Source organism: Lampetra fluviatilis, chromosome 34 (genome assembly GCF_964198595.1).
Source record: "Lampetra fluviatilis chromosome 34, kcLamFluv1.1, whole genome shotgun sequence".
NCBI classification, from domain to species: domain Eukaryota; kingdom Metazoa; phylum Chordata; class Hyperoartia; order Petromyzontiformes; family Petromyzontidae; genus Lampetra; species Lampetra fluviatilis.
In genome coordinates, this window is record NC_136308.1 from 2,875,757 (window position 1) to 2,889,661 (window position 13,905).

At 47.2% G+C, this 13,905-nt stretch overlaps 1 protein-coding gene across 1 annotated transcript in view; it reads left to right on the forward strand.

The window, feature by feature from the left end:
- LOC144944283 (dipeptidyl peptidase 1-like) overlaps window positions 1–13,905 on the forward strand; it is a 30,481-nt gene that overhangs the window by 10,306 nt on the left and 6,270 nt on the right. Inside the window, exons 3-5 of the mRNA XM_078872306.1 lie at window positions 4,594–4,757; window positions 8,526–8,681; window positions 10,993–11,111. Coding sequence (XP_078728432.1) covers window positions 4,594–4,757; window positions 8,526–8,681; window positions 10,993–11,111 — 439 coding nt within the window. The remainder of the gene's footprint in view (window positions 1–4,593; window positions 4,758–8,525; window positions 8,682–10,992; window positions 11,112–13,905) is intronic.

The following is a 13,905-nucleotide window of genomic DNA, read 5'->3' on the forward strand; positions in this document are numbered from 1 at the left end:
CCACTTCACCCAACCTGCGTGGTGAAGAATGATTAAACAATGCCTATGACCGATATGGCACCTGGCGACCTTCATCCAGCAACAGATGGTCGGACAGCTCAAACCTATTAAGGTCAGCCTTGGAGACGCTCCAGGATTTGATAGGAGGTGGCTGTGTAGGAGGAGGAGGAGGCTGGTGGTGGAGGAGGAGGAGGTTTCTGGTGTAGGAGGAGGAGGAGGCTGGTGGTGGAGGAGGAGGCGGTGTCTGGTGTAGGAGGAGGAGGAGGCTGGTGGTGGAGGAGGCTGGTGGTGTAGGAGGAGGAGGTGTCTGGTGTAGGAGGAGGAGGAGGCTGGTGGTGGAGGAGGCTGGTGTAGGAGGAGGAGGAGGTGTCTGGTGTAGGAGGAGGAGGAGGCTGGTGGTGTAGGAGGAGGAGGTGTCTGGTGTAGGAGGAGGAGGAGGCTGGTGGTGGAGGAGGCTGGTGTAGGAGGAGGAGGAGGTGTCTGGTGTAGGAGGAGGAGGAGGCTGGTGGTGTAGGAGGAGGAGGTGTCTGGTGTAGGAGGAGGAGGAGGCTGGTGGTGGAGGAGGCTGGTGTAGGAGGAGGAGGAGGTGTCTGGTGTAGGAGGAGGAGGAGGTGTCTGGTGTAGGAGGAGGAGGAGGCTGGTGGTGGAGGAGGCTGGTGTAGGAGGAGGAGGAGGCTGGTGGTGGAGGAGGCTGGTGTAGGAGGAGGAGGAGGTGTCTGGTGTAGGAGGAGGAGGAGGTGTCTGGTGTAGGAGGAGGAGGAGGCTGGTGGTGGAGGAGGCTGGTGTAGGAGGAGGAGGAGGCTGGTGGTGGAGGAGGCTGGTGGTGGAGGAGGAGGAGGAGGAGGCTGGTGGAGGAGGAGGCTGTGGGTGTGGAGGTGGTGAAGGAGCCTCACCAACGCCTGCACCACCTCCAGACCCAACAAAGAGCGGTCGGCCATTTAAAGACATGTTCTTAGCTCATTGGGCCTTGTCGGACGTAATCTGACTGACTCGCTGGATCTGCATTGAAATGGGCAGCTTTATTCAAATGGATGTCACACACATTGTGGTCAGCCGTGAACTATGAGAGTGGGAGGGTTCGTGAAGGTTTGTAAACAATTATTGCCAAACTCCTGCAAGATATGTATTTTTAATGAAATGATTCAGTAATTATTTCATTGTTTATACACCTTATACAAACATACTTGATTGTTTTCTTTGTGTGAGGCAGTATTGGCAGGCAGACCACTTGCTTGAGTACATTTATTTGTAGAGAGAATCTGTTTCAACTCAAAGGAACCCGGGACTTGCGGTATTGATGATGTGCTGCCAACTACATATGACCTTTGACCGAGGTTAACAAAACCATGACCCGATCTGTAGTATGGGCTGATGCTGACTTGTCTATGCATGTGCTAGTGGAGCACACACCCATCAATGACAATGCATGACAATGACTGAGCAATCAAAAGAAGAGCCCTCTCTGTCAGAACAAGACGTCTCCGAAAGCTGGGCTGAGCTGCATTAAGCGTCGTACGTGCCTTCTGCAAATAATGAATCAAATGGTTATTTTCTAAGCCGATATTCCCAGGGCATGCAGAGGGGGTTGGTATCCGTCATTTTTCAATACATTCTGCAGCTGTGCAGCAGTTTTTTTTTACATTGCACCATTCCCAACAGTGCTACAACCCAGAATTGTCAGGGAGGATTTTTTAAAGAGCATCTGCTGCCTGCATTTCACCGCACCGAAAGTGCCCTTCGGCAGGTCTACGCGTGGCGCATGGACGTGCCGTGGCTTTTGGGGAAGCTTTATTCCGCTGTGCTCATGTTGCCACGATTGTTCTGACACTTGGTAGGGCCGAGAGCTGCCTCGCGTCATTCCCCCCACTGGCTTTCAAGGCACAGATTGAATCGTGCGCAAGACGGCGCACCGCCTTGCAGACGTGAATGAAGAGCGTACCGCGTGACGTTGTCTTGCCGCCTCATGTAAACAGACAGCTGATGCAATCAAAAACGAATCGCCACAACCTGGAATAATATATACGAATAGAAATAAACAAAAATGTGCAGCCCTTTGTCAATTCAATGCTATAGATCAGTCGTTCATAACCTTGACCGCAGCCTTGCACCCTTTTGGTTCTCAATTGTTATTTTATTTATATTAACAAATACATAGGTTTGATGAAACAACCCAGCTTAAATATACGCTGTCAAGCCTGGTGGTGTTCATTCAGACGCTGTCTTTCCGACAGACCTGTTCTTCACCTGAGGACGGCTGCTTGCGTTGTGGCCTAAACGTCGTGAGAATTATTTTATTATGTTTTATTTTTATTATTTTATTATTTCCCTTCTACGTCACTTTACCGAAAGAACCAAGAAGATGAATCCCTGCAGTCACGAAAGCTTTAAATCGAAATGAAACAAAGTAGTCGCACTTACGTGTCCGTGCTTACTTTGTGTTTCGATGATTTAGCTTCCAAAGAAATCTGGCCATGTCTCTCACCCCCAGAGGTACGTGCACCCCGGGTTAAGAACCACTGGTATAGATTAAAGGGCTGCCAATAATATAACGTTGGTCACGTGGTTTCCTTTGGCCATACTTCACCTTGCTTCTCAGTGGGGGTCAGCAGACGGGACGGGGCCCGGCACTGGTTCACTGACGCTGACCACTGCCACGAATCCAACTCGGGTCGCAGGGTTTGTAGTGCAGCGCACTGAACATTGCCACCGCTCCACCCGTTAAATAAAATGAATCTGCCACTACATATGCATCTGCTATTCGGCAGTGTCAAGTAAGGCAGCTGTGATATTCAGAGTCTGTGTGTGCTACACAGCCAATGCGTCCGAGTTATTTACATGTACACGTGGCAATTTACGAGGCTGGTAGAAAGTGATGCAATACTGCACTGTAAATTAGAATGTGAATGTTTGTCGGAGTAGGAGGTTGCCCGATAGAGTTGGTACATTTGACTTGTGAACCAAACTGCCCTCATCTTTGTTTCAGAGGCACGCTGCCGCTGGAAATGAGCGATTTATTCATTTGTTTGCCTGTGCGTTTATTCCCTTGCTTATTTACTTCCAGTATTTTACTGTGATGTACGGCCCAGGTACAATATCTCATTTGTCAGTGTGGATTTGCTGGCAGACCATTGCTGATTGAATAGACAGTCTATATTCAAGATGCATTACTCGAAAATAACGTAAGTCATGCACCTAACATCGTAAATAACAAATACATGCGGGGGTGCACTTATTCTGGAGGGCATGGGATTTCAGGTCAACAGCCAGATTTCCTCTAATATATGGCCCCCCATTATTCAGGCTCTACAGCTCATTTTCTTAGCTGCGGGTTACATGGAGCGTTTGTTGGGAACAATACAAAAAAACTATCACAAGAAATCTTTGCATTATTAAATAATTTTAACAATTTCAATGGATCCAGGGCAATGGAAAAATGGAAGGATGGAGAACGCCGCGTGTTATGTTCGTCGAAATGTCCGATGTTCCTCTCCTCGTGCTGGTAGCTTCTTTGAAGAAGCAAGAACTTGAACTATATTTTATTTTACCATGTGTAAGGCCAGCTGAGCTACACAGCCCTGTCTCAGAAGTGATCTGGCCACAAATCATAGCTCAACGAAATGGCTCATCACGAGGGAATTTCATTATTTACGTATTAAAATGTTTTTTTTACCCACTAATTTTGACACGCACGGCATATGAGAGAAACTGAAATCGGTCTTGGAAGTTTGGTGTGATGTGGGAAAGCGGTCGGCAGTGCGCTGCTTTAAACGCTGCGACGCATTCCACAGTTCACCCCCGACGAGTTAAGTTTCTTCTCAACTGTGACGCAACCTACAGGCCTTAAAAAAGACCAAACTATATATTTTTCTTTTTACCAGGTAAGAAAGGCCCTATGAGCTATTAGCTCTTTTTTTCAGAAGTGCCCTGGCTATCACAAATGATAGCCCAGTCGAAGTAGCTCATCATCATGTGCAACATTTATAGCAGCCAAATACACTAAAAGCACGTTGATTCTAAATGTGGAGGGAAAAACCTGAGGACCCGGAGAAAAATTCACGCGATCACGGGGAGAACATGCAAACTCCAACTATAGGATCGGGATCGAACTCACGACTTCCCAGTATACCAAGCGAGGCAGTTAACATCTTGTCACCGTTCCCCAGCACATGGAGCAAAACACCAGACATGCTGCCAAACAACACGGAGTACAAATCCACGTGCGCAACCGACAACGTCTGCTCGTGTTTGTGCTGGCACGCTCGCTCGTTGACATGCGCGTTTGTGAATCCCGGCATGTGCGAACGTCTACGTGCGTGCGTGTGTGTGCGCGTGCAGTGCGAGCGAGTGGCGCAGTGGTTAGTGCAATGCGCTGCAAACCCGGCCAGCCAAGTTTGAGTCCCTTGTCTAGGTCGACTCAGCCTTCAATAAGTTACCAAGTGTTGTTGTGTGAATATCAGCACCGAGGAGACCAAGGCGGTCGGGCGTGGTTTCTGGCCACCCACCCTCTTGTGCGCCGTGCGGGGCCTACTCGCAAACGGCCCTGGCCCCAACAGTCTGTTAATGCTCCACCGGGGTGTCTTTGTGCATTTGCAGTATGAGCAGGCGGGGGGTAAGGTGATCAGTTACTGCGACCAGACGTTCCCGGGCTGGGTGCACGACAGCCTGGGCCACAACTGGGCCTGCTTCCAGGGCAAGCGCATTTCTTCTGGGCCCAGTGTCCCAAGGTCGACGCCGCTGGACGCCGCCACCTACAAAAGGTGCGTGTACCCGCACGCACCGCACGAACGCCCGGTATTCCCGGGCAGTCCGCCGTCCGCATACTGACCAGGCTAAAGACCTGCTTGGCTTCTGAGATCCGACGGGATCTGGTGCTTTCAGGGTGATTTGTGGGTCGTAGGCTCCCATTACAAAGCGAGGAGTCGGGGACATCGCAAAGGTAAGAAAGGTGCATTTCGTTTCAATTTTTTGCATTATTGTTATAAAGTGTGACGGGGACCGAGGGGAGCGGTTCCACCACAGTGGTTGGTGCATCGTGCTGTGAATCCTGCGACCTGGGCTTGACTTCTGGCTATGGCTAGCATAGGTAGCGAGTGATATATGAACGGTCTCGGGTCCCCATTTCACCAGTGGGCACTGACCAGTTCAGTGAATTATGGACATGGCCGACAGACACATGGGAAGGCCTTGATCCAGCAGTGGATTGACAAAGAGCTGTAAAATATGAAAAAATAAATAAATATAATAGTTACTTCATTGGGCACATTTTGAGTGATTCATCACAAGGTCAAAGTGAGATATAGCTCGTACATGTGATTTCCTTGCCGAGATATGAGCCCAGTATTTGGGGCGCAGTTCTTCCTGCTCACACTCTGGCTCGCACGTGTTCCTAAATGAATCCACTTGAGCATTTATCTGTAAACATAAGTGTTTCCACCTTGGTTAGGCGAGCCTTGGCACAAGTAGTTTAATGTGTTTTGTCCCAGAAAGCCATACCGCAGACCATCGTCGCTTCGGAGAAATGTTGTGATGGGTTTTGATTGTTTTGCTTTTATGCATATCGATAGCTTCCAAACGAGTCACTTGCAATTTAACGTAATCGTATTACCCCGTGTTTTGTTGAATTGCTTTTCACTTACGATGACCGTTTAGATAGCCGCCACCACACACACTAAGCATTTAAAATTGGCAGGCGTGAAGAGAGAGAGGGAGTGGGAGCCACAAAGCGAAGACCACTGTTGGCGTATCGAACGTCTCTGATGCAAAGTGCCATAAGCGACAGGACAATGCTGGATTTAAGTGTACTTTACACTTGAAATATGTCCTTGGAAAAACAGCTGTAAAAAAAAAATAGCAGGTTTTTTTTGTTATCCACAAAGTACAATTCGTTATCGCGGTTAATGAGCTGCCAAAGTTAGATTTTATGCGTTACCCGTGGCTTTTGGTGGGCAAACTTCGATCAAAATCACCACCTGACATGCAGTTTTAACCTAATAGTGCTGAGGGATCCATATATGTGATACCATGGGAAATGTGGAACACATAACCTTGTATTGACTTCCAAAGAGCCACTTTAATGGAATTAATATCAATACGCATAGGGTAATGTTTTTTCATGTACCGTCTGCTTCCACTGATTGGCCAGAGTGATTTTATTTGATTTGAAAGTATAAAAGGCTGTTACAAATTCGTGCATTACACATGGTTCATTCAATTTAATTCAATAATGCAGCACAAATGTAATTGCCCATGCATTGTTGCACTACAAACTGTGCTGACTTCTGTAATTTTACGTTTTGTACTTAACCACCGACATATGCGTAGCTATGTATTTGTATAAGCGTGTAGTATTTTCACGTATACTGTATATATACAATTGCATGTAATCGAAGCATCCTATTCCTGCGCACAGTTATAGAATAAACACTCTACTATTAAACGCAATCTATCACTCGGGTTTCCTGGCTGGTAACTCTGTTGTTCATGGCCACTGCCACCAAGACGAGCTGGGTTACTGACTGCCCCTGGATTTCCCACGCGAGAAATACACTTTTGGAGAGTAAATGGCAGAAAAAGTTCGGAAGACTTAACAGACAGAAATGCCGAAGAGTGAAAGTGACGGGCCTGACACGGTCCATTCAAAATTGCTTTCACTTTTCCACTCGTGCTCCTAGTTACGTAATTATTTCGCCAGAATAGCGATTTCAATGCTAGAGAATGCAACAAAACCCCCACAATGCATATTATGTTGGTATTTTATGATGCAAACGGAAGATGCATTTTATTGCTCCGAGTACAGTGAGATTTTGAGGAGTGGATGAGCTGTCTCTTATTTTCTGTTGCCACGGGTTGTCTACAAACACAAATAATCCTGTGCATCGCTTTGTCAGTCCTCTGATGGATGAAGGCCTCTCCGGAGACTCTGGGGGATATTTTAACTATACTTCACCACGGGGCCAGGGGCGATGTTTCAGAAATGTCTCAGATGAAACTCATCACTGATGTTAGCCGTGGGTTGGAATTGAAGTCAGGCATGTGTATAGATATGCACATTTAGGATTGCATTTTTCCTCTTTCCCTTGTAAATGATGATGATAATGATGATAATGATGACAATAATCACGAGGATAATAAGCTTCCCATTTTAAATGATGACAATGATAATAATGATGAGGACACTAAGCTTCCCATTGTCCATCTAGTTCATTCTCAACACGTAAAACAAGCTAACCCAGTTTGCATACCCAGGATTAACTTTCCCAACTCTATACATGTATTTTGTTTTATCGCGTCTGAAGTTGCTCACAAAACGTGTACAAGAAATGATGATTGCAGATCAGCAACGGAGAGACAGAGGGTGACAGTTGAGCCATGGGGTCCCGTAGTCCAGCCAAGAGGGGCTCGTCCTGACAATGGATCAGAGGGCCTTGATTGCATTTCTCTCAATTTTCTGCACCTGGGAAAGGTGCGCCGGGAGAAAATTGACGTCTATAGTTAAAATGGAAAGGCTACAATGGGCCCTAACACTGACATGGGGAACAATAACGTAAAAAAAACACATTTTCAACCCAATCATTATTAGCAATGCAAATCCGAGAGTGGTAAGAAATTGACCTGCAAGACTGCAAAACATGTAATCAGGTGGGGCGGCAGAGGTGTGTAATGAGTTTACCAGTGCAGTCTGTGAAGAAGGAGGTCAAAGCAACGCCGCGTGTCTGTGTGTGTGTGTGAGGCCGGCAAAGGAAACACAATTTGCAGGGCGAGATGAGGAGAGCCGAGTAGCACTGCCAGGGCAGAGGAATGGAGCAATAATGTGGGAAACTTCAGAAGAGGTCAGCCAGGCAAAGAGGCAACGTAGTGATGATGAGGTCATGGGTTTGCAAGGGGTTTTTTTTGTTGTTGTTGTTGTTGCTGCGGTTAGAATCAGTGTCATATGTTTACTTAAACATTGTTTGGAAATCAATTGAAGTGTGTTTTTTTGAAAATGCTACCGATAATGTATCCCACACGTGAAGCGGCCTTCAAATGTGTTGTGGAATAAGGGGGTTTAGGATGAAGCAAATTGTTTCAATTGATATAAAATGCACTTAATGGAATTAATCGACAGACAGTGATAATCCGGGCTGAAATTTTCACTGAATATTTCCCGGGTCGCTGGTAGCCTGGAGTAGGTGGCACGTGACTAACTGCCACGGCGAGACGTGCTGGGTGCTTCAATATTTTCCACGTCACTGACCAGTACAAACCCGGCTGAATTTAAGCCCCGGTTATGAGGACATTTCTGCAAAATCACCTTATAAATCACAGCACACAACGCCGTCATCGTAGACAAATACATCACGATTTGAATAAGCTGTTGGTGTTCACTCTTCTTCTCTGTGGAAACCCGGTAGCAGACAGGCGGGCTACAATGCCCCATAATAAACGCTGGGCTATTACCCCTGCTACTTAATGGGAACCCAGTGGCAGGACCGGCGGGCTACGATGCCCCATAACCCAGCACCTCTCGCACCTCTGTTTGCCCGCAGCGAGCCACAGAAGCTGTACGAGTACAACCCCGCGTTCATCCATGCCATCAACTCGGCGCAGTCTTCGTGGAGAGCGGGTCGCTACCTGGACATGGAGAGGCGACCCATGGAAGAGATTGTGCGGCGCTCGGGTGGAATTGGCTCGATCATTCCTAAGTGAGCGCCCGCACAATGGCCTGGAGATATTCTCACTCTCCTCAGTCTCGCGCGGCCCTGTGGTGCGGTGCCTCGGACGATCGACTCACGGTCAACTCACAAGTGGCGTGTTTACACGCGGCGGTATTTTGTTTGGGGCGCCGCGGTGGCGAGATGTTGACTGCCTCACCTGGTGTACAGGAGGTCGTGGGTTCGATCTCTATCCCCGACCCTGATGCCTGTATTTTTAGAGTTTGCATGTTCTGTCTCCCCGTGGTCGCGTGGATTTTTCCCCACGTCCTCCGGTTTTTCCCTCCACATTTAGAAACACGTGTTTAGAGTAGTTGGCTGATATAGATTTCCACTCGATACGCCACTTCGTTGAGCTATTATTTGTGGCCAGGTGGCTTCTGAAAATAGCTATGTGGGATTTATCTAGTAAAATAAAAAATGAAACGTTTAAAAAAAAATAGGCCTGACTCTTATACAGCCATCACCATCAGGCATGATTAATGCAGCATCTGAAAATGAGCTGATTTCATCAATATATTTAATAGATAGCAGATTAAAAGTATACAAAAATAACGTGAACTCATATATGAATAAAGTTATAGTAATTTATTTTGCATCGCCGTCCAGACCATTAACTCGCAATTATGGGGAAAGATACCAAAGTGCAAGGAATGAGAACGAATGGACATGGTTAAGAATGAGATGCAAATAATGGGCAGGTCACGTCATGAGAACAACTGGTGAGAGATGGGATACATTAACTATGGAGTAGACAGCAAGCAGAGGACAGAAAAGGGAGATGAAGACAGCAGAAGAGATGACAAGACAAAGCCAGAATCATAATTCAGAGGTCACTACTGGACAGGAATAATTAAGGAAAGGAATGAATGGCGTTTTGCCTAGCAGGGAGATTTTACAGTCTGACAACAACAATCATGAGAACATAAGCGGTTAAATATGAATGAAGCAACTGAAGCAGGTAATAATGGGATGGCTTAATTTGGCCTTATCATTGCTGTGTAGTTGATGACAATAACTGAAGGTGTGGGGGATCAGCAATGCCTGGCACCCATTTGGGCATCGTTAAGATGTTGCCATGAATTGCCAGCCATAGGGTTAATTCCCTTCGGATTTCCCCGCAGTGAATGTACACAGAGCCCGCTTCCCACCACAGCGTGGGTGCATGGCATTAAGTGCTGTGGCCCAGGACAGGTCTGTGGTGCTAACTCTGGCTCGGGAGACTCCCAGTGGACGGTGTGAGTTGAACGTGGCAGGGTCAGTCCCCTTATAATTGAAGTCGAGGTTATGTTGTTGTTGTTGTTGGTTGTTATTGTGATGGGTGGCGGTGGGAGGAAGGTAAGGGATGGCACAGAGGGGGTTTATGCTCACGGCGTTGGCATCACCGGCGTTTCAGCTCCGAGTTTTTACGCCGAGCCAAATAGTTCCACAACATGCCATGGTTAAATGGGCATGTGTGTGTGTTTTATATATATATAGCTTGTAGCAATAATCCCACCTTCATGTATACATTGTGTCAATATTTTTTCCAACTGTACATAATATGACAATTGATTTATTATACAGCCCTCTATCAGTCGACCTCTGCGTGAAGGAATCTCCCTGCTGTGTCAGTCATGGTCGTTGTTTAACCATACTTCACCACACGGGTTAGTGAGGGTTGTGCAGGTTATCTATACCTGTACATCGTTACACGTACAGATGGAATGCTGGCAACCGTGGTGAGTGCACTGTGCAATGAACCTGGTGATCTGGGCTCAATTCCTGCCGACATTCATTACCCTTGTACTTGCCATCGTTGTGAAGTGTGGTCAAACAATGCCCATGACGCAGCTTTGGGATGTCTTCGTCCAGATGTGGATTGGCTTTAAATCCATCTTACTATGGTCAGCGCATTCAACTGACGATCAAGAAGGTTTCAAGTTCAAATGCCCATTTGGGGATCGGCTCATTGCATTTTCCTCGTAACATTCGGGGGAATTCAACTGTGGGCATCACATGGAGCTATTGGTCAGCACCATGGGAATGTGGAATTTACACCGCAATTTTTTTGAGCTGCCAGCGGAAATTGGCACTGCCCGATTGCGCGTGCAAGAATGGATATACTTTTAATCAGTTTTTTTTACTTATTTGTCGATACGTTTATTTATGTAATTTCCAAATCAACGACGGAATCAAAGAGGGCGATAATGGACAGGTAGCAGCGGTGACAGCGAATGCGTACGGAATGACGTGCGCATTGTGCGACTTCCCATCCCCACATCTACCCCCCCCCCCATCCGCCCCCCTTTCCGATCCCCAGCCGGCCGCGGGCAGCTGCTGCGAGCGACGAGACGAGGAGGCGAGCGGCCGCGCTGCCCGCGGCGTGGGACTGGAGGGACGTGCGTGGAGTCAGCTACGTCTCGCCAGTGCGCGACCAAGGTGGCCCCCGAGCGATGCAACCCGTCCTTTCTAAAACTCATTTCCGTTAGAACTGCTTTTTGTCTTCAATTTCTCGTCCTTACCCCCGCGCCTCCAATTAGCACGGTTGGCTACGCGCGGTGCGAAAGAAGTTCGGCGTACATACATACGCACGTGACGCCCACGTATTGAACTTATTTTTTTTGTAGTACAGCTCAACACCAGCTCGGTACAGAGCACAAATCGTAGGGAAATAAAAAGGGGGGGTGGCGGGGGAGGTAGGGGTGGGCATATTTCCTGCACGGACTACGTCCTAGAGCCTAGTGTTTCTGTATTGAGGGGGGGGGGGGAATCGTGCTGATTGCGCAACCCGGCTGTGAGGACCGCGGGAGCGCGGATTCCCACGCGTGGGGCTTCAAACGGACACGCACGGGCGTGGGAGAATAGATTCTCGATATAAAGGTCGACGGCGACGTGTGGCGCGGTACGGTGCGAGGGGTGGAGTTGAGTGAGCTCCGAACGATCGGGAGCGGCCGCGGAGAAAGGACGTTCGTCTGGTTCGAGGAGACGACCGGCTTCACAAGGAGGCCGTTTGGGGCAGATCGGAGGAGGTGAACAACTTGCTGGGCCCGTGGACTTATGGCAAGAGTCCTCCGACATTTCGAATTCACGGATCGCCCGTTTCTGACGTTCCATCCTCATTCCTCTCCATTCCACGACCTCCTCCTCTTCCAGGCCGTTGGTCCATCCAGCCACAGAGATGGATAACATTGCAGTCGATTGGCAGGTCTCGGTCGATGGGGTCAAAGGTGGGCACTCCCACGTCTTCCAAGATGTCTGGGCAGATACCCCCTAGGTATTTCCACTACAAGTGGCTTGGGCATGCAATTGCAGATAAATGCACCTACGCCTTTCAGCTAATATAGATGCATGCTATGGAACAGCAATGTCTGAACCACCCTCTGGCGAATCGTATGAGCAAATCACACCCACAGACGCGTGGGTGTAAATGGCCACATTTTTGAGAGAGAGAGAAACAATATAGAAGCACAATTTTTTTTTTATTCCAGGATGTGTCACTCATATTTACGTAGATAAACATTGTGTTTTCGGAATGGGCAGCAGGGGTTAAATTCCATTGTGACAACGGTGCATTTATTGTGCACCTGAGAAGCAATGCATTATTAAGGGCCTGACATATGGGAGTGACCTGTCAAATCATGGTCCCTAGGCTAAGGTCAACACCACTAGATGGGCTATGTAATCTACAACATGAAGCAATTTTGTCGGCATTATCCATATCGCAACTATACTCCTCACCCATAACATGCTCACGTGAATAATTACTATTTTACCTGCCTATTAACTGTTTAACAACCGTGTTATCCCGGTATCACCGGAATACTATGAAGTTGGCCATTATTGTTTTTCATTCGTAATTTAAGGCTGATGCATATTAATGCTGAGGTTAAACTCTTACCTGGGCATCAAATATGAAAATGATCTTGTTCACAGTGCTCACGAGTAATTTGTGTGCAATAGAAGGTCCGTTACGAACCGAGTACGGAATTATACGTCTGAAACTCCAATTATACTTCTGAAATGGAACCTTTAAAGTGCTTGTAACGTTAGAATCTGACAACATGCAGTTTAGGGAGGGAATGTTGTCTGGGTTATATATTCGTTGCACTCCATTGAAGGTAGCTAAAGATGGAATACTTGAAGTGGTCACGTGGCTCAGAGGTTAGAGGATTGAACTGGGACCCCCGCGATTCTGGGTTTAAATCCAGGTCACCAACCATAATTAAACCAGGTTCCCAAGATTTGAAGCTTTCGTGACTGCAAGGATTCATATTCTTAGGTTTTTTCGGTAAAGTAACGTAGGTAAAAAATTTAAATTAATAAAAGTTAAAATAAAAATAAAAATCACGATGTTTCGGAGGCAACACAAGCTTCCGTCTTCGGGTGGAACCGTCACAGAACGATTGCTGTTTCAAGTATTTTTTACCTACGTGACTTTACCGAAAAAACCTAAGAATACAGGTTCCCAAGCCCAGTGAGTTGACAGGCTCTTCTCGCTCGCCAATGACAGCACAAAGGAAGGATATTTTCTCGCTGAATACGGCTAAAATATAATTTTTTGAAAGTGAAAACTTATCAGTGAAACTGTCGCGCAACGAGCATTGCCCCCTTAGCGGAGCACGAGGAGAAAGCTTGTGGTGCCCTCGCGTGGAAAAGAGGTCACCGGGAGGAATTTCAAGAAGTAGTTCAGTGAAATTTTCCTTCGGCGGGGGTGCTCCAAAGGTATTTCGTCTGCAGTCGTCACGCCAATAGCACAATTGGCCTACGATTGGGAAAAGAGACGGGCAACAAATCAAAAAGACCAATAATATATACGGGGGATGATGTCTCGGTGCGTAATGGTTACCAGTTTAACACGTAGGCTTTGGCGACCAATATCATCCATAATATATATTTTTTGGGTTAGATCGCGTAAATATATAAACGTGTCGTTAAACCCGCCACCACCCGACACAGCCAACTAGTAAGGGTTGTCACTTAAACAGAACGTGCCAATGCGTCACTAGTACCTTGCACCGGTGTGTTGGAGAGCCAAGCCACAACATTTACAATCTGAGTACGACGTTTCGCCAGTAATTACAATTAGCTTCGTCTGACAAATCTGTCTATTGCCTTATTGGCTTTGTCAGGTGGTGGCGGGTTTAATGACACATTTATATATTTACGCGATCTAACCCAACAAACCTGTATTATGGACCCACACAGATGATCACGTGCATATTCACTTATATAC